Here is a 22,710-nt window from a genome sequence, read left to right as displayed (position 1 = left end):
CCCTCCTAACCCCAGGTGGCTACTTGGCAGGTGCCACCTTGCTGCCCTAGAATGGTGAAGCTGTCCTACCAGCTAGACCCTTCCAAGCCTTGGCAGATGGAGGCCTCATTCCAGCCCACTACCAACTTGATTCATTTGCTAATTAGCTCCTTCTCCTCATGAGCCCAGTGTTATATTGGGCTTCTTCTAGATCCAGAATGGTGACAGGGACCCAGACAGACAGAAGCTCAGCATGAGGAGGGAAGTCCATTCTGTATACTCCACTAAGCCTGCCGGTGGTTGTGATGCCTTTGGAGGAAGTATGACATGGGGCCAGGAAGTGCCACACCCCTTCCCACTACTGGTGCCGAAGATGTCCCTGGCCTCCCAGCTTCCAGGTAGAGAGTTGTGAGATGCCTGCCCCAATCAGACACCCAGTCCCCACATATCCAACGAGCTAGTTCCTCTGGGCAGGAGGTGAGGACCAGTGGCTACCCAGTAGGCTGGGGATCTGCCTAGGACCCTTCCAAGGTCACTGAACAAATATTCTCAAAACGTGTGATGCATTAAAGAATTTTCAGAACGAAAGGTTACAGTGAAATAAAATCCTGGAGTGCAGTCACGTGTGTCCCTGTAAGGGGGGTAGCTGTGGCTCAGTACTGTAGCCTGTTCCTCACATACACAAGGGCCTGAATTCTGCTTCCATCACCCCCCCTCCAAAAAAGAGGCAAAAGATGGTAACAATGGTAAATCTTAAGTTATATGTATTTTACTAAAAAAAAAAAGGAGTAAGAAAGCCTCAAAACAGAAGCCCTTTTTGCATATTTGTGTGTGATGTGCATGCACACGTGTGTAGGTACATGTGTGTGTACAAGCATGTGAAGGCCAGAGAGCAATATTGAGTGTCTTCCTCTATCGCTTCTTTGAGCTAGGATCTCTTGCTGAACCTAGAACTACTGATTTATTCATTTATTTAGTTTTTGGTTTTTCGAGATAGGGTCTCACTCTAGCCCAGGCTGACCAGGAATTCACTGTGGAGTCTCAGAGTGGCCCCGAACTCACAGCGATCCTCCTATCTCTGCCTCCCGAGTGCTGGGATTAAAGGCGTGCGCCACCACGCCCGGCTACAACTACTGATTTTAGCCTGACTAGCTGGCCACCAAAACTCTCAGATCTCATGGCTCCATCCCTACCAGCATGCTGGGATTACAGACGTGCACACCCGGCCTTTACGTGGCATTCCCGTGGGTGATGGGAATCCAAACTCAGGTCCTTACACATTTGCTGCAAGTGCTTTTGCTCACCGAGCTATCTCCCCAACCCTAAACCCAGCACAGAGAATATGAGATGTTGGAAGGTCAGAAGCCTTTGGACGTGGACTGGGCACAACTGGGGCACTCGAGGACGCTACCTGTGGAAGACCTGTAGAGGACCATAGCCTATGTCATTGTGTGAACCAGTTCCCAACAAACCTTCTCTTGTGTATTGTATATGCATTCTGTTGGCTCTGCCCTTTGGGAATTTTGGTCCAACACGGAAGTGCTTTTGTTCTCAAGCTCCTGGTGAGCATTTAGCCTGCTGACACTCAAGTTGCAGCCTTGTGAGACCCTAAGCTTGCCACCTCCAGCTCTGCCCCACGGAATGGAGGTAATGAGCTTCAGACTGGAAGGGGTTTATCCCACATGCAGGAGCTCGTTGGCAGCCCCCAGCCTTGCAGGATGTACCCTGGTTGCGCCTACTTGGTGTGGCCTTCATAGAGGCTCAGTTTCTCTTCTGGCTCCATCCCTGTTGTAAGCTGTATCTGAAGCAGGCTGAACCAGACTTGCCTGGTGCAGGCACCATTGTAACCTGTGTGTTTGCCTGAGAGGTGGCCAATTACAGATGATCAGATGGGCCCATTGGGCAGTGTTTGAGTCAGCTCCTTGTTGCTGGCACCAACACCCAACTGAAAGCAGCTTCTAGAACAAAAGGGTTTAGTTCAGCCTTATAAATTCCAGGGAACAACTTGAATAATGGAAGAAGCTGGCTCACTTTCTTAGATCCAAGCAGAGAGACACCACCAGCAGCCAACACAACACAACTGCCGGAACTCCAACTGCCCGCCACACACCTAAAGGCTAGACTCGAAATCCACCCCCTAATCACACCTTACGGCTGGACTTCAAGATCCACGTCCAACGACATACCCCTTCCCTGGTAGGGCTCTGCCCACTGGAGACTCAAAATTCAAGCCTGAGTCTATAGGACCACACGTTTAAACCACAACAGGCAGGTGCACTTCTTCATTGTCACCTCCAGGTGACCAGTTACTACAAAGCACCCATCTCCTTCTCTGCTGAGCCTCTGAGGACTACTGGCCCCTGTGAACATCTGTGCTGAGTCTGGATTTGGTATCTCTGCTGTCTCTCCCTCCATGAACCAACCTTCATTGGAAAGGAATGCTTCAGCTTCACCAGAGTGGGCTGGTGGTACACCCCGAAATATAATTCCTTCTGAAGACATGCCTCACCTGTTCTAACCAGTAGCTCTCAAAGGAACATGGTGGTCTCAGATGAGGACAAGAGATCGTGTGCAATCCTTTCTCTGAGTGACCCTGGGGTTACCTAGACTCACATGTGCTCTCGTATGATATCCTCGTGCCAGTGTCTCTGTGCTGAGCCTGTGGCCATACATGGCAGAGGACACTCTGCATGTGAGATTAAGGGCATTGTGGTGATGAGGTGATACCTTGGATGTTCTAGGTTCCTCGGTGCTATCAGGGCTTCATCACAGGGAGGTAAGAGGGCCAGAGTAGAGTCATAGGGGAGATGCAGTGACAGAAATGAGGGGAAGCTGGAGCCCTGTCGCGTCCGCCTCGACCAGCAAGGAAGACACAACCACCAGTTCTTCTTACAGCAGTTTATTCAGGCAACTTCTAGCTTCATCTCCCCCGAGCCTCGGGCGGGGATTCCTTATAAGCGCACTCACTCGCACACTCACTCCGCCCAATCACTCCAGGCCACGCAACCCCTCCAGACGAGCATCAGAAACCAATGAGCGGCAGAGATGGCAAACTCCTCCAAATATGGACTTGTTTGTCCCAAGCACTGAACTTCCGTCAGGCGCCATCTTTAGGGCTTGGCCAGGGGTACTCTCCCCATAGGCCTTGGCCATGCGGTCTGAGGGGCTCCCCACAGGGCCCCAAGATTAAGAACCCAGGTGTCTGCTAGAAGCAAGAAAGTTTCTCCCTAAGAATCCCTTGTGGAAGCCAGCTCTGCTGACAGACACTGTGGTCATAGGACTTCTGACCATGGAGCTGTGTGGGTTGTGCATTTGTGTATGTATGTGTATGAATGTGAGCATGAGTGTGAGCGTGTGCACGTGGAGAGCAGAAGATAATGGTGAATGTTGTTTCTCAGGCACTGACCACCATCTTTTTATGAGATAGTGTTGTAGTCAAGTTCGCATTGCTGGCAGAAAACACCTGACCAATAGCAGCTTGTGGGGAAAGAAAGGGTTTATTTTGGCTTACAGACTCAAAGGGAGGCTCCATAATGGCAGGGGAAAATGATGGCATGAGCAAAGGGTGGATATCACCTCCTGGTCAACATTAGGTGGACACCAGCACAGGAGAGTGTGCCAAACACTGGCAAGGGGAAACTGGCTATAACACTCATAAGCCCACTCCCAACAATACACTGCCTCCAGGAGGCTTTAATTCCAAAATTGCCATCAGCTGGGGACCTAACATTTAGAACACCTAAGTTTATGGAGGATACCTGAATTAAACCACCACATTCCACCCCTGGCCTGCATAAACTGATAACCATACATAATGTAAAATATAATGCATTCAGTCCAACTTTTTTTTAATTTTTTTTTTTTTATTTGAGAGCGACAGACACAGAGAGAAAGACAGATAGAGTGAGAGAGAGAGAATGGGCGCGCCAGGGCTTCCAGCCACTGCAAACGAACTCCAGACGCATGCGCCCCCTTGTGCATCTGGCTAACGTGGGACCTGGGGAACCGAGCCTCGAACCGGGGTCCTTAGGCTTCACAGGCAAGCGCTTAACCGCTGAGCCATCTCTCCAGCCCATTCAGTCCAACTTTAAAAGTCCCCATAGTTTTTATCAAACCCAATGATATTCAAACATCCCTGTAGTCCAAGGTCTTTTAACAGCCATAATACAAAAACAAACAAACAAACAAACAAACATAATGACACAGAATAAACATTCACAGTGCAAAATATAGCATTGGGCATAGCAAAGAAATAGTCAACCAATACAACATTTAAACAGGGCAAACATCAAATTCTGTAGCTCTAAGTCCAACAACTCTAGTCAGTGACAAATCTCCAAATCTGATAATTCTAACCACTGACAAGTCTCTATAGTTCTAATTCCGCCCCTCCAGCTAGGCTTCTCACAGTCCCAGAAAACCTTATCTGGTGCCAGAAGCTCTCCTTGACAGCCATCCCATAGTCCTGGCATCTCCACTGGGTCTCTACTGCAACCCACAGTTCATCCTCATGGCTCCATAGGGTCTCCACACAGGAAAATATACAAGCCTTCTTCACATGGCCCATGGCCATTTCCAAAATACAAAACTGTTGCAAATTCAATGATCCTCTCTTTCCAGCATTTGTTACACTCCATAACACCAGGTGGGCTGCCAACTTGTTAATCCATGGGGGAATAAAGCAGACATTGAAGAATGGGACATTCCTTCAGGATTCAGACGCCTTCCAAAGACTCTTTATTCTTCCTGTTGTCCCAATGCAGGCCAGCTGGCCCAATATCAATGGTTGTAATCTCTCCAACAATTGCAGCTTAATGGGCAGCATTTTCAGCCCAAAGATTTCATTTTTTTTTTTTGTGCCATATTCCTCTGCACACACCAGAGCATATCTATGCAATGCAAACCTGCACAAGTTCTTAGGACATGGGCATAACAGCAAGCCTCTCACACAAACTACTTCTAGCCCAGTCCAGGCAAAGCTCTTTCTCACCCTCATAAGCCAAACCTTACAGTCTATAGTTCTTACTGCATTCAGGCCTTACCACTCTGACAATAATGGTCCATTAGGTTGTACTTATTGCACTGCAAGGCATCTCTTAGACCAAGGTGTCAAATACTTCCACATTCCTCTTGAAAATCAGTTCCAAATAGCCAAAAGCCACACAGTCAGGTTTTTAGCAGCAATAATTTCTCTTCTTGGTGCCAACTTTACTGTTGTAGTCAGGTTTGCATTGCTGGCAGAAAACACCTGACCAAGAGCAGCTTGTGGGGAAAGAAAGGATTTACTTTGGCTTACAGACTCAAAGGGAAGGTTCATGATGGTAGGGGAAAATGGTGGCATGAGCAGATGGTGGACATCACCTTCTAGCCAATGTCAGATGGACAACAGCAGCAGGAGAGTGTGCCAAACACTGGCAAGGGGAAGCTGGCTATAACATCCATAAGCTTGTGGGGGAAATGAGGTTTATTTTGGCTTACAGAATCAAGGGGAAGTTTCGTAATGACAGGGGAAACCAATGAAATGAGAAGAGGGTGGATATCACCTCCTGGCCAACATCAGATGGACAACAACAACAGGAGAATGTGCTGAATACTGGCAAGGGGAAGCTGGCTATAACACCCATAAGCCTGTCCCCGGCAATACACCACCTCCTTGAGGCTTTAATTCCCAAATTGCCACCAGCTGGGGACCTAGCATTCAGAATACAGAAGTTTATGGGGGACATCTAAATCAAACCACCATAGATGGGTCTCTCACTGGTGTGAAACTCACCAAGTAGGATAGACTAGCTGGCCAGTAATCCTCAGGGATCCACTTGTTTCCACCTCCCCAGCATTAGGATTACAGACACACACCACTATGTTTGACATTAAAAAAAATTTTTTTGAGCCAAACCCAACAGACTAAGCCTTTTTTAAAATGTAAGGGAATGAGAGAGAGAGAATATTAGCATACTGGTGCCTCAGCCACTCTATTCAAACTCCAGATGCATTGACCTTGTGTGCTTGTGTCAACTTGTATATCTGGCTTACGTGGGATCTGAAGAGACAAACATGGGTCCTTAGGTTTTGCAGGCATGTGCCTTAACTGCTAAGCCATCTGTCCAATCCTTGACTTTTTGTAATGAGAGAGAGAGGGAGAGAGGGGGAGAATTGGTGTGCCAGGGCTTCCAGCCCCTGCAACCAAACTCCAGATGCATGCACCACTTAGTGTGAATGTGCAACCTTGCACTTGCATCACCTTGTGTGTCTGGCTTACATGGGATCTAGAGAGTCAAACGTGGGTCCTTGAGCTTCACAGGCAAGTGCCTTAAGCACGAAGTCATCTCTCTAGCCCTGTCTGACTTTTTAAGTGTGGGTTCTGGGAGTTGGACTCAGGTCCTCATGCTTGCAAGGCAAGCGCTCTACTAACAGATCTATCTTCAAGCCTCTCATGTGTATTTTCAGAGACTAGGTTTGTTGTAATAAGTTAGAGCAGTCAATGGAAGTCCATGCATCCTATATGAGCCATTGTCTCCTATGATGCTCAGATGTCCTAACCTTGGTAAGCTGAGGACCCTTCCAGCAGGCCGCTTCACTCTTCAACTTGATCTTGTTCCCTTTGTTTCACTTCCTTGCTTTCTGGAAGTACCCCAGGACAATGCCTGCCCTAGGATCAGTCCTTCTTGGTGTCAACTTTACTGTTGTAGTCAGGTTTGCATTGCTGGCAGAAAACACCTGACCAAGAGCAGCTTGTGGGGAAAGAAAGGATTTACTTTGGCTTACAGACTCAAAGGGAAGGTTCATGATGGTAGGGGGAAATGGTGGCATGAGAGATGGTGGACATCACTAGGACAGTGCAGATCCAGAGCCTGGGACATACAGCCTTTCTTCAGGCCCTGGGGTCTGGGAAGGCTGTGAGGTCACGCATAGACTAAGGTGAAGGAATGGGAATGGGGCTGGTACACAGCCTAGAGGTGAATGAACCCCTGTGACTGTGCATGATGAAGGATAAGCCACAAGTCAGTCTCATGCTATAACACCACTCTACTAACAGATCTATTTCTATGTCCTAGTGGGGATGGCATTAGGTTCGCAATACCAGTTCAAAGCACCTTTATTTTTGGATCGCCGAATGCCACACACCCCCCTAGTGTTTGCTAATTATGTTGTTCTTTTTACTCATCAGATTTAAAGTCATTACAGTCTGTCCTTCAACCAGACTTTGCATAATTAGCTAACACTTGCTGTTAATCTACTCACATGGGCTCCTGCTGACCACAGGCATTTGTTGTGCTTGGTCCAGCCTTACTTTGAGCCGGCCGCAAATAACTTTGAAGGTTATTTTCCCACAGGAAGGACATCCGAGTGATGTCATGTTCTCGCGTGCTGTCCCATCCTTGAAGCATATCTTTATGTCTGGGACTTGGGTGGCATTTTAGCAGGGTATAATAATCCTATGTCCCGTTTTCCTCAGCACTTCATCTGCCCATGGCCGTTATTCCATCAGGCTCAGTTCCTTGCAGAAATCCCAAAACTGCCTCCCTCTGCCCCTCACAGGTGATGCCTTTTCCTGTCTTGTGTCCCCAGAGAGCTCTTTCTTTCTTTGTCAAGCTCAGTCGATTAAGGAAGGTCAATATCTGGGCATTCTGTGCCCTGCAGCTTATTTTTCTAGAACTCAGTAAGAGTTCATCCTTTGCTTATGTTTCAAAATGCATTCTATATGTTATTTTAAGGCTGGGAGATGGCTCAGCAATAAAAGGTACTTGCTTACAAAACCTACCAGCCTGGGTTCCATTCCCCAGAACCCACATAAAGCCAGATACAAAAAGTGGCACATGTGTCTGGAGTTTGTTTTCAGTGACAAGAGACCCTGGGGAGCCCATTCTTTCCCCCCTCTCTTTCTCTCTTGCTTGCTGATAAATAATATTTTAAATAATAAGTATATTTTAAATACTTGAAGCCAGTTGAGGCCTCTACTTAAGAGATCCAAAGTACCCTTTGGGAGCAGTGTTCTCTACTCTCTGGTACTGGATCAATATCTGCCTCTGCTGTGTGGTCAGAGACATCTGTCTATCATTAATTCCATTTCCAGCCATCTCCTTGGGTTCAATTGGTTTGGATCCACTCTGTAATAGCAGAATGATGCCTGAGCTCCCACTGGGCCAGGGTTCTGAAATCTCTCTCTACCTCAGTCCGTGGAGATAAGGGCCCTAATCTGGACTCTGAGTGCTCTTTTAATAGAGTTTGTGCCCAGTAGCTGATATGGTGCTTCCAGCCCTGGCAGCCAGTTTTCTTCTTCTCTGGGGTTAGGTTTTACTGGCAGCCAGGCTCCCTGAAGTTCACTCTCTTTCACTCTGCACTAAGCACAGTCCCACTTCTGTGCAGTCATCAGCACTGTCTTCCCACAGAACTTTCTAGAATCTCCCAAACACTCTGTTAACACTGGCACCCCACCCCAGCCCCTGACACCCACCTTCTAACCCTGTCTCTATGAATCTGAGACCTCTGGAGAACTCAGTTAAATGGAGCCCCACAGGAAGTGTCCTTCTATGACTGGTTCATTTCTTGTCATGATGTCCTTGAGGTCCATCCTGGTGGTGGCGGGGGGGGGGGGCAGACTTCCTCTCAGCTGAGGCTAAGTGGTGTTCTAGCATGAGACTGACTTGTGGCTTATCCTTCATCATGCACAGACAAAGGGGTTCATTCACCTCTAGGCTGTGGACCAGCCCCATTCCCATTCCTTCACCTTAGCCTATGCGTGACCTCACAGCCTTCCCAGACCCCAGGGCCTGAAGAAAGGCCATATGTCCTAGGCTCTGGATCTGCACTGTCTTCTGGGATCTAGTAGAATATTCTTGCTCAAAGTCCAGGCTATCCAGCTGAGGATGCCCTGAGATTCCATGCCCTAATGATCATGGACTGGGGAGGTGGATCAGTTGGTAAAGTGCTTGCCTCTCAAGTGTGAAGGCCTGAGTTTGGGTCCCAAGTATCCACATAAAATGCTAAATGGGGCAGCCAGACTATACTACTAATGCTTGGAAGACAGAGAGGCAGGAAATCTTTGGGACTCAGAAGCCAGCCAGTCTAGCCCAACTAGTGAGTTCCAGGCCAATGAGAGACCCTGTGATCATCATGTATCCCTAGGTTTCCATGACATGTGCTCTATGGAGCCTCAGGACTAGACTGTCCAAGTTCCGTGGTCCCTGAGCCTGAGGCTCAGCACCCACCCTCTTTCCCTCTTCATGCTGCAGGTTGGGTATCCTGCCCACTAGGCAGTGCCCAGATGTTAGGAGCCTAGGGCCACTGCTTGAGGTGCAGGAAACAGCAGTAGATTCTATGATGAAAGGGAATCGTCATGTTTAAAATAAGCCTGTCCTCATCCATGTGACTGGGCAGCAGGTCTCCCTCACCTGTTCCTCACACTGGCCACTCCTACAGCCCTTACCCACGGGGGAAGTCCCAGTGACTCAGGGCTGCCACCAAGGGGTCTTCCACACACAGCAGCGCTAACTCATGTCACGCAAAATGTTGGCCTCTCACTTCTGTTTGTTATCTGACCCTAACTGGGGACATTTTATTTATTTCTTCCAAAATGTTTATTTGAGACACAGACAGGCAGAGAGTTTGAATGCACCAGGCCCTCTAGCCACTGCAAATGAATTCCAGATGCATGTACCACTTTGTGCATCTGGCATTATATATGGGTACCGAGAAATCAAATCCAGGCTGTCAGGCTTTGTAAGCAAGCACTTTAACTGATGAGATATAGCTCCAGCCCCTTATTTCTTTTTAAATGTGTGTGGGTAAGGGTGCATATATGTGCATGTAGAGGTAAGAGGACAACCTCGGATGTTGTCCTCAGAATGCTGTCCACTTTTTTTGTTTTGTTTTGTTTTTCGAGGTGGGGTGTCACATGTCACTCTAGTCCAGGCTGACCTGGAATTCACTATGGAGTCTCAGGCTGGCCTTGAACTCATGGTGATCCTCCTCCTACCTCTGCCTCCCAAGTGCTGGGATTAAAGGTGTGTGTCACCATGCCTGGCTTTTTTTTTTTTTAATAATTTTTTTTTTCAAGGTAGGGCCTCACTCTAGCTCAGGCTGATCTGGAAATTGACTGCGTAGTCTCAGGGTGGCCTCGAACTCACAGCAATCCTCCTACCTCTGCCTCCTGAGTGCTGGGACTAAAGATGTGCACCACCATGCCTGGCCTGTCCACCTCTTTTTGAGAAAGGGGGTCTGTCACTGTCCTGGAGCTCACCAATTAGGCCAGCGAGCTCCAGGGATCTTGCACGTCTCCACCTCCTCAGTGCTGGGATGATAGGCATGCACCGCTGCACCCAGCATTTGTATGCGTGTATTGGGAGTCAACCTCGGGTTCTCGTACCTTAAAGGCAAGCTGTTTTCCCAGCCCATAACTGGGTATTTGAGACAAACTCGAAGACCTATTGTGCTTTGAGGAATCAAAGTGACACAGCACTCCACCATGGAGGGGCCCATTGCACGAGGCATGGGCACTCGGGCCTCTGCCCTCCTGTGCTCTGTGGACATGGCAACTGCAAGCAGCTCACGTGCGATTCATGGCCGTTGCTCAGAGGCGCAAGCACGCCCTCTCCATGAACGCCGAGCTGTGCAGCCTTGACATTTGCCTACCCCTGCCCCCTCCACTCCTGGAATGACCATGAATTAGTTTCCTCGCATCCTGCCAGTGTTTTCTGTGCACTCCAGTCCATGTGGGCAGCACACCCCAGGCTGGGGGACTGCTGGCAGAAACTTTGCTTCCCAGGAAGGGTAGAAGACCCTCCCCTTTTTAAAAAATTTAATTTATTTATTTGACAGAGAGAGAAAATGGGCATGCCAGGGCCTCTAGCCACTGGAAACGAACTCCAGATGCATGCACCACAATGTGCATCTGGCTAATGTGGGTCCTGAAGACTTGATGTAAGTTTGAAGTGGGCCAGGACACCCCCCCCTCCCCCCAGCTAGAGCTGGTACTTCCCAGCAGTGCTAAGGTCCACCTTCCTCCCGCAAACCACCTGTAAGTGCCCTGACTGTTGGAGGGTCATAGTGGGGAAAGACTGGGGAAGTGGGATGAGCCCAGAGTCCAGGTCTCGGTGGGCCAGGAGGACCCTTGGAATTGCAGAAGCTGTTCAGGACAAGTGTGCACTGAGAGCCCCTGTACCCAGGTGGACTTCAGAGCGGCTGGACCTCCCAGCATAAGCACCTATAAGGCTGGTACTTGCCTGTTTCCTGGGTGAGTCGCCTGGAGCCACAGCTATGAAATGGACTAGCTAGGCTAGAAAAGTCACACTGTGGCTGCGGGAAGGCTCCGGGTCCGCCACCTCCAGCTTCCTTCAGCTGTCTTCCTGTTTCCCCATTTCAAGAAGTGGGCAAAACTCTGTGTGGCCTGCTCAGGTTGTTTGTGAAGTGACACCTGTGCAGGTCCAGGCACAGACCAAAGTCCCACACCTGGAGCTGCTGCATACAAGATGGGATCCAGGTGCTCGCTATCTGGCCTGGCATTGGGGCACCAGAAATTCTTATGGGTTGAACCCTGACAATTATTATTTCTTTTGTTTTTAATTTTTGGTTGAGAAGTGGAAGGATAGGACCGTATGTACCTGCAGCAGGGAGGTTGGGCACACACTGCTCATGTCCCATCTGGGCAGGCCTGGAAGCAGGGGATTGGAAGATGGACGGGGCTCTAAACCTCCCGTCATTTAACACACTAAGGTCCCCAGGATCCGCAGGAGGGCTGTGAAATGGACAGACAAGGAATGGCTTCTCCCCCTCCGCAGCAACTTGCTCTGGAGGCGAACCCCCAGGGCCCCCAGCTGTCACCTGCGCAGCTCCTCCCTCTCCCCCAGAACAATGACCACAATCACCATTACTACTACTTTTCGGGGCAGGTGGGCAGGACAGCTGGCTAGGCTCTGCGACCGCATCCTCCTTGGGGCGTCCTAGTGGGGACCGGGGAGCCTAACGGGAGTCCTCCCTAACCCACCCCACCCCACCCGGACCGTTCCACTGCGGCGCGCGCGCGGGGAGCAGGAGCGGGCTGCGGAGCGCGGTGGTTGCGCCCGGCGCCGCCCCCGCCGCCGCCTCCCGCGCAGAGCGCTCCCGCAGGATGGCGCGGGCCAAGCTGCCGCGCTCGCCATCCGAGGGCAAGGCGGGCCCGGGGGGCGCTCCTGCCGGCACCGCGGCCCCCGAGGAGCCCCACGGGCTCAGCCCGCTGCTGCCGGCCCGCGGCGGGGGTTCCGTGGGCAGCGACGTGGGCCAAAGGTAGGGGCACGCAGGAGGGGGAGGCTGGGACCCCGCGGCGGCGCGGGAGGGGCTTTGCTTCGCCGCGGGCATCTTATTTTTCGCTTGGGCTCTGTTCACCGCGCCTGCCGCCGTTGCCTGCAGCCTGGGAGGGGCAGCCGGGCTGTGCCCTCGCTCACCTCACCTAGGTACCCGACCAGAACCCCGCGCCTGCAGCTTACCCTGGGGAGCCTGTGAGACACCCCCAGCCCCTGCTTAGAGGCCCAGCCCAGGGGCCCTGCAGGTAAAAGGAGTGAAGTAGACCCGGGCCCTAAGCCAGGTAGCTAGACCCCACTTTGTCTCAGGAAGCCCCACTCAAGTGGGTTCAGCCAGAGACATTTGTGGGGAGGCAGACACCTCAGAGGTGAGCAGCTGGGGCCCAGAGAGTTTTGGAGCTCAGAAAGGTTACATAGCTGGACTGGGACACAGCGAGATCTCTGGCATGCCCAGGACCAGCATAGGTAGGCATTCAGAGTGCAGGAGGCCATCCTGGGAGGGGGCCCACCCAGCACGTAGAGCCCACAACTCCTCTTGAATCCTGCAAGCTCCAGGCAGGATGTGACACCCCATTTCATGGATGAAGACACTGAGGTCTCTGCAGAGAGAATCTCTAGCCAGCACCTGCTTGTGCCGGGAGCCCTGCTGGCTGCTGCGGGGGAATGAGATGAATCAGACCTGGCCTGCTGTGGGCACATCGTGGGCACCAAGCCTGTGCAGATAGAGGTGCAGGCTGGGCCTGGCGAGTGGAGCTTTCTGGGTACTGGCCCTTCAGGATGAGCATGGAGTTGGCAGGGTATTCTGGACAGAGGGACAGTGAGGGCCACGGTGGGGTGCCTGTCAAGTCTGGAGGGTTGGCAGTGGCTGTACCTGGCAGATGGCTGGAGGGCACTTTTCCCCATCCCTCCCCCCCAGGCCTCTCCCATCCTTCTACATGATTTCTACTTCTCCCCGGGGAAATCTACTGCACCACGTTCCCATTTGCCAGAAGCGACTCTCCAGGGCAGGAGAGCAGTGGGTGCTGCCCAAGGCCCTGGGGACCATTCCTTTACTCTCTTTCTTTCTGGACACTGTGGGCCAGTGGATCCAGAAGCTCCGCTAGTGGCCAGCCTGTGCCTGCAAGGGGTTTCACTACAGGGGACAGCAGTTCTGCACAAGTTACATCTGAGGCCACAGCTGGGAGCTGTGGCCTCCTCCTCCAGGAAGCCCTCGCCCATGTTCCCCTTTGTTCCGAGGCTGCCCATGGCCCTGAGGGCCACAGGTCCTTTCACACGGGTGTCCTCTCTCCAACGGAGCAGTCCATGTGCAGGGCTCTTGCCAGCCTCCTCCTGCAGGGCAGAGAGAAGGGACCTGTCTGTGTAGCTGCACCCGGCAGCACCTGGGCCTGAAGCTGAGGGTTCGCTCACTTTGACAAGCAGTAGGGAGCCAAGGCAAGCCGCACCTGAGGACAGGTTTTCCTGGAGCTCTAAGAACTTGAGTTTGGTGGCATTTCCAGGTGAGATGACAGGCCGTGCTGCTGCATGCCTAGGCTGCCAGCCAGCGCCAGCCAGGGTCAGGGCTCGGGCCCTGCCTACTGCAGGGAAGATAGAATGGTAGAGGGAGGGCTCTCTGTGGCCCCGTGCATGTGTATAATGGGGTTTGTGGTCCTGCCCACAACACCCCTGAATCTCTGCACTGTCTCGTGGGTGCCTCAGCCTGACTCTTAAGGTCTGCTTCTTTCTTCTCTGTCTCTCGGTAAGGCTGGGATGGCCAAAAAAGATCTGAACCCTGATGGAGAGCAGAGTAATGAAGGGGAAAGTGGGGGAGGGGAGGGAAATATCCTGGTTTGTTGTCTGTAAGCATAGAAGTTTTCAATATATGTATATATATATTTTTTTCTTAAATATTTGAATCCCCAGGTCTTTGGACCCAGTGGGGAATGAACTCCCAGTTCAGGCACTGGGGCATCTTTCTAGCACCCCTCCCCCAACCAACACCCCTGAGCCCAACTGACTTGAGGCCCCCACCCCTGTCCTTTCTCTGCCCTCTAACCCAGCTTGCTTTCTCTGGGACTGGCCAAAGGCAGTGAGGAGTTCAGGGAAGGAGGCACCCCCAAGAAGGGGGAGCTGGGGGATTCTGGAAGAGCAGAGCCTCTACGCAGGGAGGCCAGGCTTCCAAGGCCTAAGTTGTGCCCATGGGGCCTGGAAGGGAGGGCAGCTGCATGGGGACGCAAGGTCCTGGAAGTCGTCGCCGGTGGAAAAGGGCTGGAGCTCTGGAGGTCGAAAATGACCAGTCACTGGTGTATTGCAGAGTGTGTAGACTGAGCTGAGGGAGCGGGTCTCCTGGAGAGTGCAGAGGCCACCCCCTGAGCAGGGTAAGGCTGCAGAAAGACCTAGGAGGTGGGCCCATGGGCTCAGAGTTAAAGGGAGCTGGACCCTCAGGGTCTCCAGCTCCTGGACAGAGGGAGGGATTGGGAAGTCCTAACGGGCACAGCCAAGGGGAGTTGCAAGGGCAGGAGTCATGTGACCCAGGACCCTAACCATCCCTGAGGTCTAGTACAAAGGTCTACAGATGGGTGGAGCCTAGTGTGGACTTGGGGTAGGGTTTGGTGGTATTACAGAGGCCAGGTTGGGGCTAAGGCCTTTCTGAACCGTCCCTGGTGAAGTCTGCAGACAGTGGCTGTTCCCACTGCCCTGTCCCCACGAGGCCTTCACTGATGCCACCCCCTCTAAACCTCGCTTAGAGCAGCTGTCTGATAGGACCAGCTCTCAGAGTAGTGCCTGGGATAATGGCCAGGAGCAAGAGTGTCAGGAAACCCCTTCCCTGGTGGCACCCCAGGACCCACGAGCCCACTCTCTGTGGGGGTCAGCCTAGGAGCAAGTGTTCACTTTTCTCCTAAGACAAGTCTGCTCCAACTTGTTCACCCACTATAGTTGCCCCAGAGTGTTCTGAGGACAAAGGCTCTGTGGCTTTGTACGCCCCCCATTCTCCCACTCAGGACTTCCTTAGCTATTGACCCTCCTCTGTTCCTACCAGCCAGCCCGTGCCTTCCCAGAGCCTGCCTTCTGAGAGCCCTCCGGACCTTGACATCTCTGGACACCATCCACTTCCTTACTGCCCACTACCTCATGAGGGACCTGGCCTCACGTGTTGTGGCATAGCCTCGTTCAAAGCCAGCTAGACTCTATCTTCCCCTCCGTTCCCTGCTGTCATCTGCCACCTCTTCCCCAAAGGCTAAGGCCTCCCCAGGGCAGTTTCTCAGACTTCAGTGTGGCCCTGCTGTCCTCCCCCAAAGTCCCTGGCCCATTGGTTCAGTACTGTGAGCAGAATGTCTCCCCTGCCCCAGACCCCGGCATTATTGGGCTCAGGAAGCGACCCCTTTGCAGGGATCTGTTTGCCCTGTGGTCCGGGCCCCACAGCCCTCTAGGGGCCCAGCTCTTAACCTGTCCCCAGTGCACCTCTCAGCTCTCTCGCGCCCCACTTGCCACCCCACCCCGCTGGCCTTCCTCCTGGTTTTCAGCCGCCCCAGCTTTGCACACTGCGTCGCGAGCGGCTCTCTGGAGCTCACCCCAGTGGCCGTCGCGCTGGGGCCACCCCCTCGCGTTCTGCTCGGCTTCAGCAGTTGCAGTGTCGCTGCTGACCCTCCCCCACGCAGCACGCCAAGCTGCTTATCCTAACCCCACAACACGCTCGGGTGGCCGCGCTCCTCCGGTATGGGCTTGCACGCCTGCTTCCTCTGAGGGATGGTGGCTTCTTTGTTAAGTGGCATGGGCTGGTGGGGGCTGCCACTGACTGGGGTCAGAAACAGATCGTAGGAATTTATTTTCTCGTCGTTTTGTGGCTGGAAGTATGAGACCAGGAAGGGGCTGGGGTCTCCTCACTTGTAGACTCTCTGCCCTGTGGGTGTGGGTCCTGAGCTTTTCCTACCAACACACTAGCCAGTCTGAATGGGAGGCCACTCATAGGCCCCCATTTAAACTTAACGGCCACTGCAAAGACCTTTATCCTACTACAGTCACATCCTGAGCTTGGTGGGGGAGGGGGTCGGTCAGAGTTGCAGCATGTGAATTAGAGACAACATAACCTGACCCAAAATAAGTGGACTCCTTATTTGCTGGTGGGAAACACATGCCTAAAATTAATAATTTGATGTGTATTCTGCACCCCCAGGGCCCAGAACATGGACATTCCCAAACTTAGCCAAACACAGAACCCCTCTTTGAAGTACCTCCTGGGACTCAGGGCTCACGCATAAGAGGGAAGGGGGTTGTCACCCAGACACCATGACCCCCACTAACCAGATTGCTCCTAGAGAAGCCATCTCAGGTCTGACCTAGCCTGTGCCTTCCAGACACAAGCCAGGGGTATCTGCACCTGCTCGCTGGCTCCTCGTGGGCCCCAGCAGCCAGGCTCTTCCCCATGCGACAGGCCCCAGCCCGGTGAGAGGAATACAGTTTGGGGCCCTGCCTATCCTGTGTCCCCAGCTCCTTGGGGCTACAGTGTGGCTCAGCTGGGAAACTTTGGGATCTTAAGTAGTTGCTGGGCCAGGTCCTGCTGGATCTTCTGGGGTTTGATTATTGGGACCAAGAACCAGCTCCCTTTCCCATCCCCTTGGGGTCCTCTGTACCACCACTCCCTTGGCAGACCAGTCCAGGTGGGAGCCCCCATTCCTCAGCTCCAGTCTGTGGCAGGCTCATTGGCCAGTGAAGTCCCGCGTCACTTTGCCCACAGGCCATTGTCATTCAAGGGGAGCACCCGTTTGCCTGTTGGCCCTCCCCCCAACGCGTGAGTGTGAGCCTGAGCCAGGTGACACTGCAGGGGAGGGAATTGTCTGGACAGTTGAGACATGGCCTCTGCGGAACACAGGCCCCATACACACACCGAGGCTCTGGAGAACAGGAACGCGTGTCCTCCATGCGCATGGGTCGGACCTGTCCCCGGGAGCAGAGATGGGTTGCCCAGGCTCGGTGGCATATGTCTTTGTTGACATGTGACAAGCCATAATCCTACCAGCCTCCTCTAGAGTCCAGCTCGAGCGTATGGGGCAGTACTGGGGCCAGGGAGGGAATGCTGCGCCCTCGCGGTGGCAGGCTCGAGCCCCTGGTGTCTGGGCGAAGCCAGGTGGCACACCAGCGGCCTCCGATGCGCCGTGGCACTGCTGCAAGACGCTGTGCGGGGGTCTGTCAGCGGGTCCTGGGCTTCCCCGTGTGAAGTGCGGCTGGCAGGGCCAGTGCTGGACGCAGGTCACAAACCAGCCTGGACAGACTCGGCCCTGAGCAGGTCGGTGGAGCTGCTCCCCAGATGGGCTTCACCCTCCCTTGGCTGAATTCAAGGCTTGTGTTTACTGTGGATGCCACTCCCATCTGGCAGAGGCACAGGGGCCTGCATGTGCCCGGACTGTGGGCTGCTACACTGCTTTCTCCGACACCTGGCAGTCAAATGAGCCTCTGTTCACCTCGCACGCTTTAGCTCCCTGCCCCGACTCCCCTCACCGCGCCCAGGGCTCTGCAGGTGGCAGGAGGGGCAGGCATGCCAACCCTGCCCAAAGCCCCCACCTGGTCACAGAGCCCTGCTCGCCTTCAGTGCTGATGTGTCCGCTCTGTGTCCCCAGGCTTCATGTGGAAGATTTCAGCCTGGACTCCTCCCTCTCTCAGTAAGTGTTTCACAGGGGATGAACCTTCTGGGGGACAGATGTGTCCTCACACATCCGGGGGCACTAGGCCCCGTGGGAGAGGAGAGTCTGCAGGGCACAGTGGACCTGCAACCAGGCAGGGATGTGGCACTGCTGGCTAGGAACCTCCCAGCACCAACAGGCCCTTCTGGGGACAAGATGGTGAGTAGTCTGTGGTGAGGAGCCTGGCGACAAGAAATGGGCTCACCAGAAGCAGGTGTTCCAGGCGCCCCCTGCGGTGGTAGCCCGGACCTCAGGAGCAGGCAGGTGACAGCACAGGGACCTGCCATCGTGCCCGTATGGGGACGGGCACACAGATTGTGTTAATGACCTTCTCATTGCTGGAACCTTCCCGTTTGCTGAGTCAAGACTCAGTGTAAGGGAGGAAGGATTTATTTCAGCTTATAGTTCCACATCATGGCAGGGGCTGTGGCATGGTGGCAGGAACGTGAGGCAGGTCACATCCAGTCCACAGTGAGGAGGCAGAGTGATGATTGTTGATGCTCAGCAAGCATTGGGCTTTAAAGAATTAATTTAATGTAATTTAATTACTTATTTGAGAGAGAGGAAATGGGTACGCTACGGTCTCTAGCTACTACGAATTCCAGACGCATGTACCACCTTGTGCATCCGGCTTAAGTGGGTACTGGAGAATTAAACTTGGATCCTTAGGTTTAGAAGGCAAGAGCCTTAACCACTAAGCCATCTCTCCAGACGAGCATTGTGCCTTAAAAACATATATATGTTTATTTATTTATTTATTTATTGGCGAGAGAGGGGAGGTGGAGAGAGAAAGAGGTAGGTGGATAGAATGGGTGTGCCAGAACCTCCAGACACATGCGCCACTTTGTGCATCTGGCTTATGTAGGTACTGGGGAATCGAACCTGGGTCTTTAGGCTTTACTGCCAAGCACTTTAACAACACTAAGCCATCTCTCCAGCCCCATTGTGCTTTTTATATAGTACAGAAGCCCTGGCCCACAGATTGATCCACCCAGAGTTAAGGCAGATCTTCCTACTTGAATTAAACCAGTCTAGATAATCCTTCATAGGTGATTTTAGATGCTGTCAAGTTGACAGTCAATATGAATCATCACACGGGTGACCCTGGACCCTCAGCCTCAGCCCCTCCAGCTGCGTACAGACAGGTTGACGTCTCCAGGGCCGGGGGCTCTGCCTCTTGCCTGCTTCAGCTAAGATAGGTCCAGGAGCCAAGGCCGGGGGAGTCAGAGCTCCCTCAGTGTGGCCATGTGACAAGCCACTCCTGGGGTCCATGGTGGTCTCTAAGTGGGGCCTGAACTGTATTGGTTCTATTGATTAATACCACAACATGAAGGGTTCTCTTCCTACTCTGGGAGCCTGAGGAGCTGGGCCTCAGACCTAGGAGGAGCACAGACCAACCTGGGGCTGCCCCAAAGCTAAGGCTATGCCCATGATGCCCTGGGGCCACCACTGGACAGAGGAGATAACCTTGGAACCTTGGAGGCCCAAGGCTGGAACAAGAACCCATTGGGCCCCAGTAGGGTTGCCATGTCAGAGGAGAGCCAGGCCAGGGTCCCCTGATAGTTTGGTAAGTCACTGCCTACCCTCCCAAGTCACTTTAAACTCCCTTCCCTCAGTTTCCCAGCTGGGTCTGGAGGGCCCAGGACGGTCAACGGCAACACCCCTACCTGCCTTGGGGCACCATAGGATTGGTGTGTGGTAGTCTCCTATGGGTTAGCCTGGGCCAGCAGGCCCACCAGGGTAGCTAGCCTAGGGCAGGGGGAGGAGCTAGGAGAGTCTTGGCCTCCACCTGGGTCGTTCAGGTTGGATCCAGGGCCACTGGAAAGTCTTAGGAGGGCCATCACAGGTCAGGGGGGGTCTCTGCTGAAGCCCCCCTGGGGAAACGTGAAGGTTTGCAGCTTAGGGGACAGCAGCTTTGTCCCCTCCCGGTTGACCTCCCATAGATGCGGGCACCACTGGTAAGGCTGAGCTAATCGAGGCAGCCAGACTCCTTCCCCACCAGGGCTTTCTTCACCTGCCCCACCCCTAGTAGCCAGCTGCCAGGGCCATGGGGCTCTCTACCCTTTGCTCCCCTAGTGGGTCATCCATTCTGCTCAGGCTCAGACTGACCTGGGGTCAGTGGATATGGCCACACGTGTGTGTGTGTGTGTGTGTGTGTGTGTGTGTGTGTGTGCGCGCAGTCAGGCTATGGGTTTACAGTGTGGGGTCCTGAGCAGTGTAGGCCTGCGCCGGCTTTCCTCGCAGTGCTGACATTGGTAGCGCCATCCTGGGCTCAGTGCGGCCTCACACCCACCGTGACTCACCGCGTCCTCCCTTCGCAGTGCGCAGGCCAGGAGATGCCCAGGACCCTCCTGACTTTACCGTCGCTGAAATACTGCTGCCTGCCAGGCTCCCTCATGACGCCAGTGGGAGGCAGCTCCTGTCACAGTTCTCATTCCCAGTAAGGGGCAGGGCCCATGTCTGACTTTCCAGTGGGCACCAAAGCTTAGTCCATAGCCTCTGCCTATCAGGCCGACCCGGTTCCATGACCCTTCCCCACAAGCTTCACACAGGCCCCCCAACGTGCCTGTGAGCCAGGCTGCAGGAGGCATAGGTAGCTCATGGGCTCCCCCTGCTCCTGCAGGGCTGCCAGAGCTCTGCCCTGCGCCTTCCTCATTCTTCAGGGGAAGCAAGAATCACACCTGCTGTCTTAAATACAGGTCAGGGTAAAATAATTTCCTATTTGTGCCGTGCTAGAGGAAGTGGGCGGCCACAGTCCATTAAAAATTGAGAGCAAAGAGGCTTCATTGATCTCTCTGGCATTGCAGGGCACTGACTTCAAGGGGAGCAGAGCTGCCAAGCCTGGCAGTACTGTGTGGAGAGCACCTTCCCCTGTAGGTGAGCAGTGCCCGCCAAGTGCCCAAGTGCTAAGGCTGATGGGTGTCAGCAGCTAGCTGGGCCTCGCCCCACTGAGAGGTGGCTCTGTGTTTTGTTTCTGGGGTGCCATTAGTCTGGGTCAGCGTGGTCATGGCACCGAGCCCCGGGGGAGGGCATCAACACGGGTCATGATAGAGTTTCACAGGTTCCTGGCTGTGAACCGAGAGAGGGGCAGGAGCCAGCCCCGAGGGCCCAGGACCCTGGAGTGGGGCATGGGGCCGGAAGTGAGTGTGGCCACGGGATAGGAGGCTGGGAGCTCAGAGGACCCAGGTGCAGTGGGGGCAGTCAGAGAGTGAGGAAGAAGAAAGCGGGACAAGTTCCCAGCAGGAATGTCCCGTAAAGTATCTAGCTGTCCAGCGAAGCAGGGTGGGGGCTCAGGGGCAGAGAGAGGACCTGGATCCATCCTGACCCAAATGGAGCCCCTCCTGGAGCCAGTGGCTAGAACCTTAAGCTACAGGAAAAGCATGGAAGTGTTTCCCTGGGATAGCAGGCTCTGGTCAGGGAGAGGAGGCACTAGTGTGGACAGCGATGAGCAGTTCTGCTCAAGGGAAGTGCACCAGACCACAAACTGCAAATACAAATGACAAGGGGGCTGGCCGTGGTGGCGTGCGCCTTTAACCCCAGCACTCGGGAGGCAGAGGTAGGAGGATTGCTGTGAGTTTGAGGCCACCCTGAGACTCCATAGTGAATTCCAGGTCAGCCTGAGCCACAGTGAGATCCTGCCTCGAAAAACCAAGGGAAAAATAAAAGACAAGGGGTTTATCTGGCTTAGGTCAAATCCAAGATCAAGGGCTCATGCCTGGTGATGGCCATCCTGCTGGCAAAGGCCTGTCTGTAGTGGTATTGGGCACCACATGACGAGAACTGGATCATGCTTGTCTGTCTCTCCTTGGTCCCCTCTCTACCTTTAAGGTCATGTATGTGACTGTGCGGCTGTACTGTTGTGACCTTACCTGATCCTAACCCTCACCCACAGCTACACACAACACACACAACACACACACACATACACACACACACACCTCACAGCCCAGTTAACTTCCCCTGCTCTTCTTACCTCATAGAAGATTAAACTTCAGCACAGAATGCTTTGGGGACACTGCAGCCATGTCCAAACTGGTAGGAAATGCCAGTGGGCAGAAAGTAGCCAGCCCAGCCACTCAGGACTCACTGGTGGCAACTGGATTTTTTTAAACAATATTTTATTTTTATTTATTTATTTGACAGAGGGAGAAAAAGAGGGAGACAACTGGAATTTTTAATGCCTGGAGCTGGCAGGTTGCAAGAGGTTTCTGTGCCCAGACCCAGGGCCCACATTTAGGGTTGGGGAATGGAGCCAAGAGTGAGAGAGAACCCCAAAGGGGCAGGGAGGCTGTGTGAGCAGTGTAGCAGTGCTCTGATGGGGAAGGAGGGAGGCTTGGCCCCCACATTGCATTGGCTAGGCCCTTGGGCACCTGCCAGGGGGCCCATGGGAATGAAGCTTGAATGTGGTGTGTGTGAGAAGTGAACAAGAGAGGAGACCCCTCTGTGAGGCCTTCTCTTTGGAGGATGCAGGCAGATTGGGGGGGGGGGTGTACTCAAGCTTTTAAGACCCAGGTGGTCCCTTGTGTCCCATGGTAGTGAGGGGATGGTGGGTTCTGGGGAGGCCCTGGGCCCAAGCCAGAGGGTACTTCCCTGCCCCTACCCTGCCCTATCCAGTCTGTCTTTAACCTCCATCCCATCTGGTCAACCTCAGCTTCCCCCAGAAGAAGGCAGCCTGGAGACTCCCTGAGCCCATCACGTAGGGGATGGGGGTGGCTCTTCATCTGGGGCTTCTGGAAACACAGATAGATCATGCTAGGGCACAATGGGGTACAGCGCTGTGCTGGGGCACAGTGTGGTGGTCT

At 53.4% G+C, this 22,710-nt stretch overlaps 1 protein-coding gene across 8 annotated transcripts in view; it reads left to right on the top strand.

Annotated features, from left to right (window-relative positions):
• Kcnt1 (potassium sodium-activated channel subfamily T member 1) overlaps positions 1-22,710 on the top strand; it is a 67,265-nt gene that overhangs the window by 6,728 nt on the left and 37,827 nt on the right. For 3 of the 8 annotated variants that reach the window (XM_045138868.1, XM_045138862.1, XM_045138850.1), the window contains exons 1-2: positions 12,086-12,240; positions 17,846-17,887. The exons of 3 other annotated variants lie outside the window; for them this stretch is intronic. In XM_045138868.1, the coding sequence (XP_044994803.1) occupies positions 12,086-12,240; positions 17,846-17,887 (197 nt within the window). Of the gene's footprint in view, positions 1-12,085; positions 12,241-17,845; positions 17,888-22,710 lie in introns of those variants that run through there. 2 more of the 8 variants (XM_012947844.2, XM_045138856.1) reach the window with 2 other exon arrangements.

Source organism: Jaculus jaculus, chromosome 1 (assembly GCF_020740685.1).
Source record: "Jaculus jaculus isolate mJacJac1 chromosome 1, mJacJac1.mat.Y.cur, whole genome shotgun sequence".
NCBI classification, from domain to species: Eukaryota; Metazoa; Chordata; class Mammalia; order Rodentia; family Dipodidae; genus Jaculus; species Jaculus jaculus.
The sequence above is the reverse complement of the archived record's forward strand: the minus strand, read 5'-3'. Positions and strand labels throughout refer to the sequence as shown.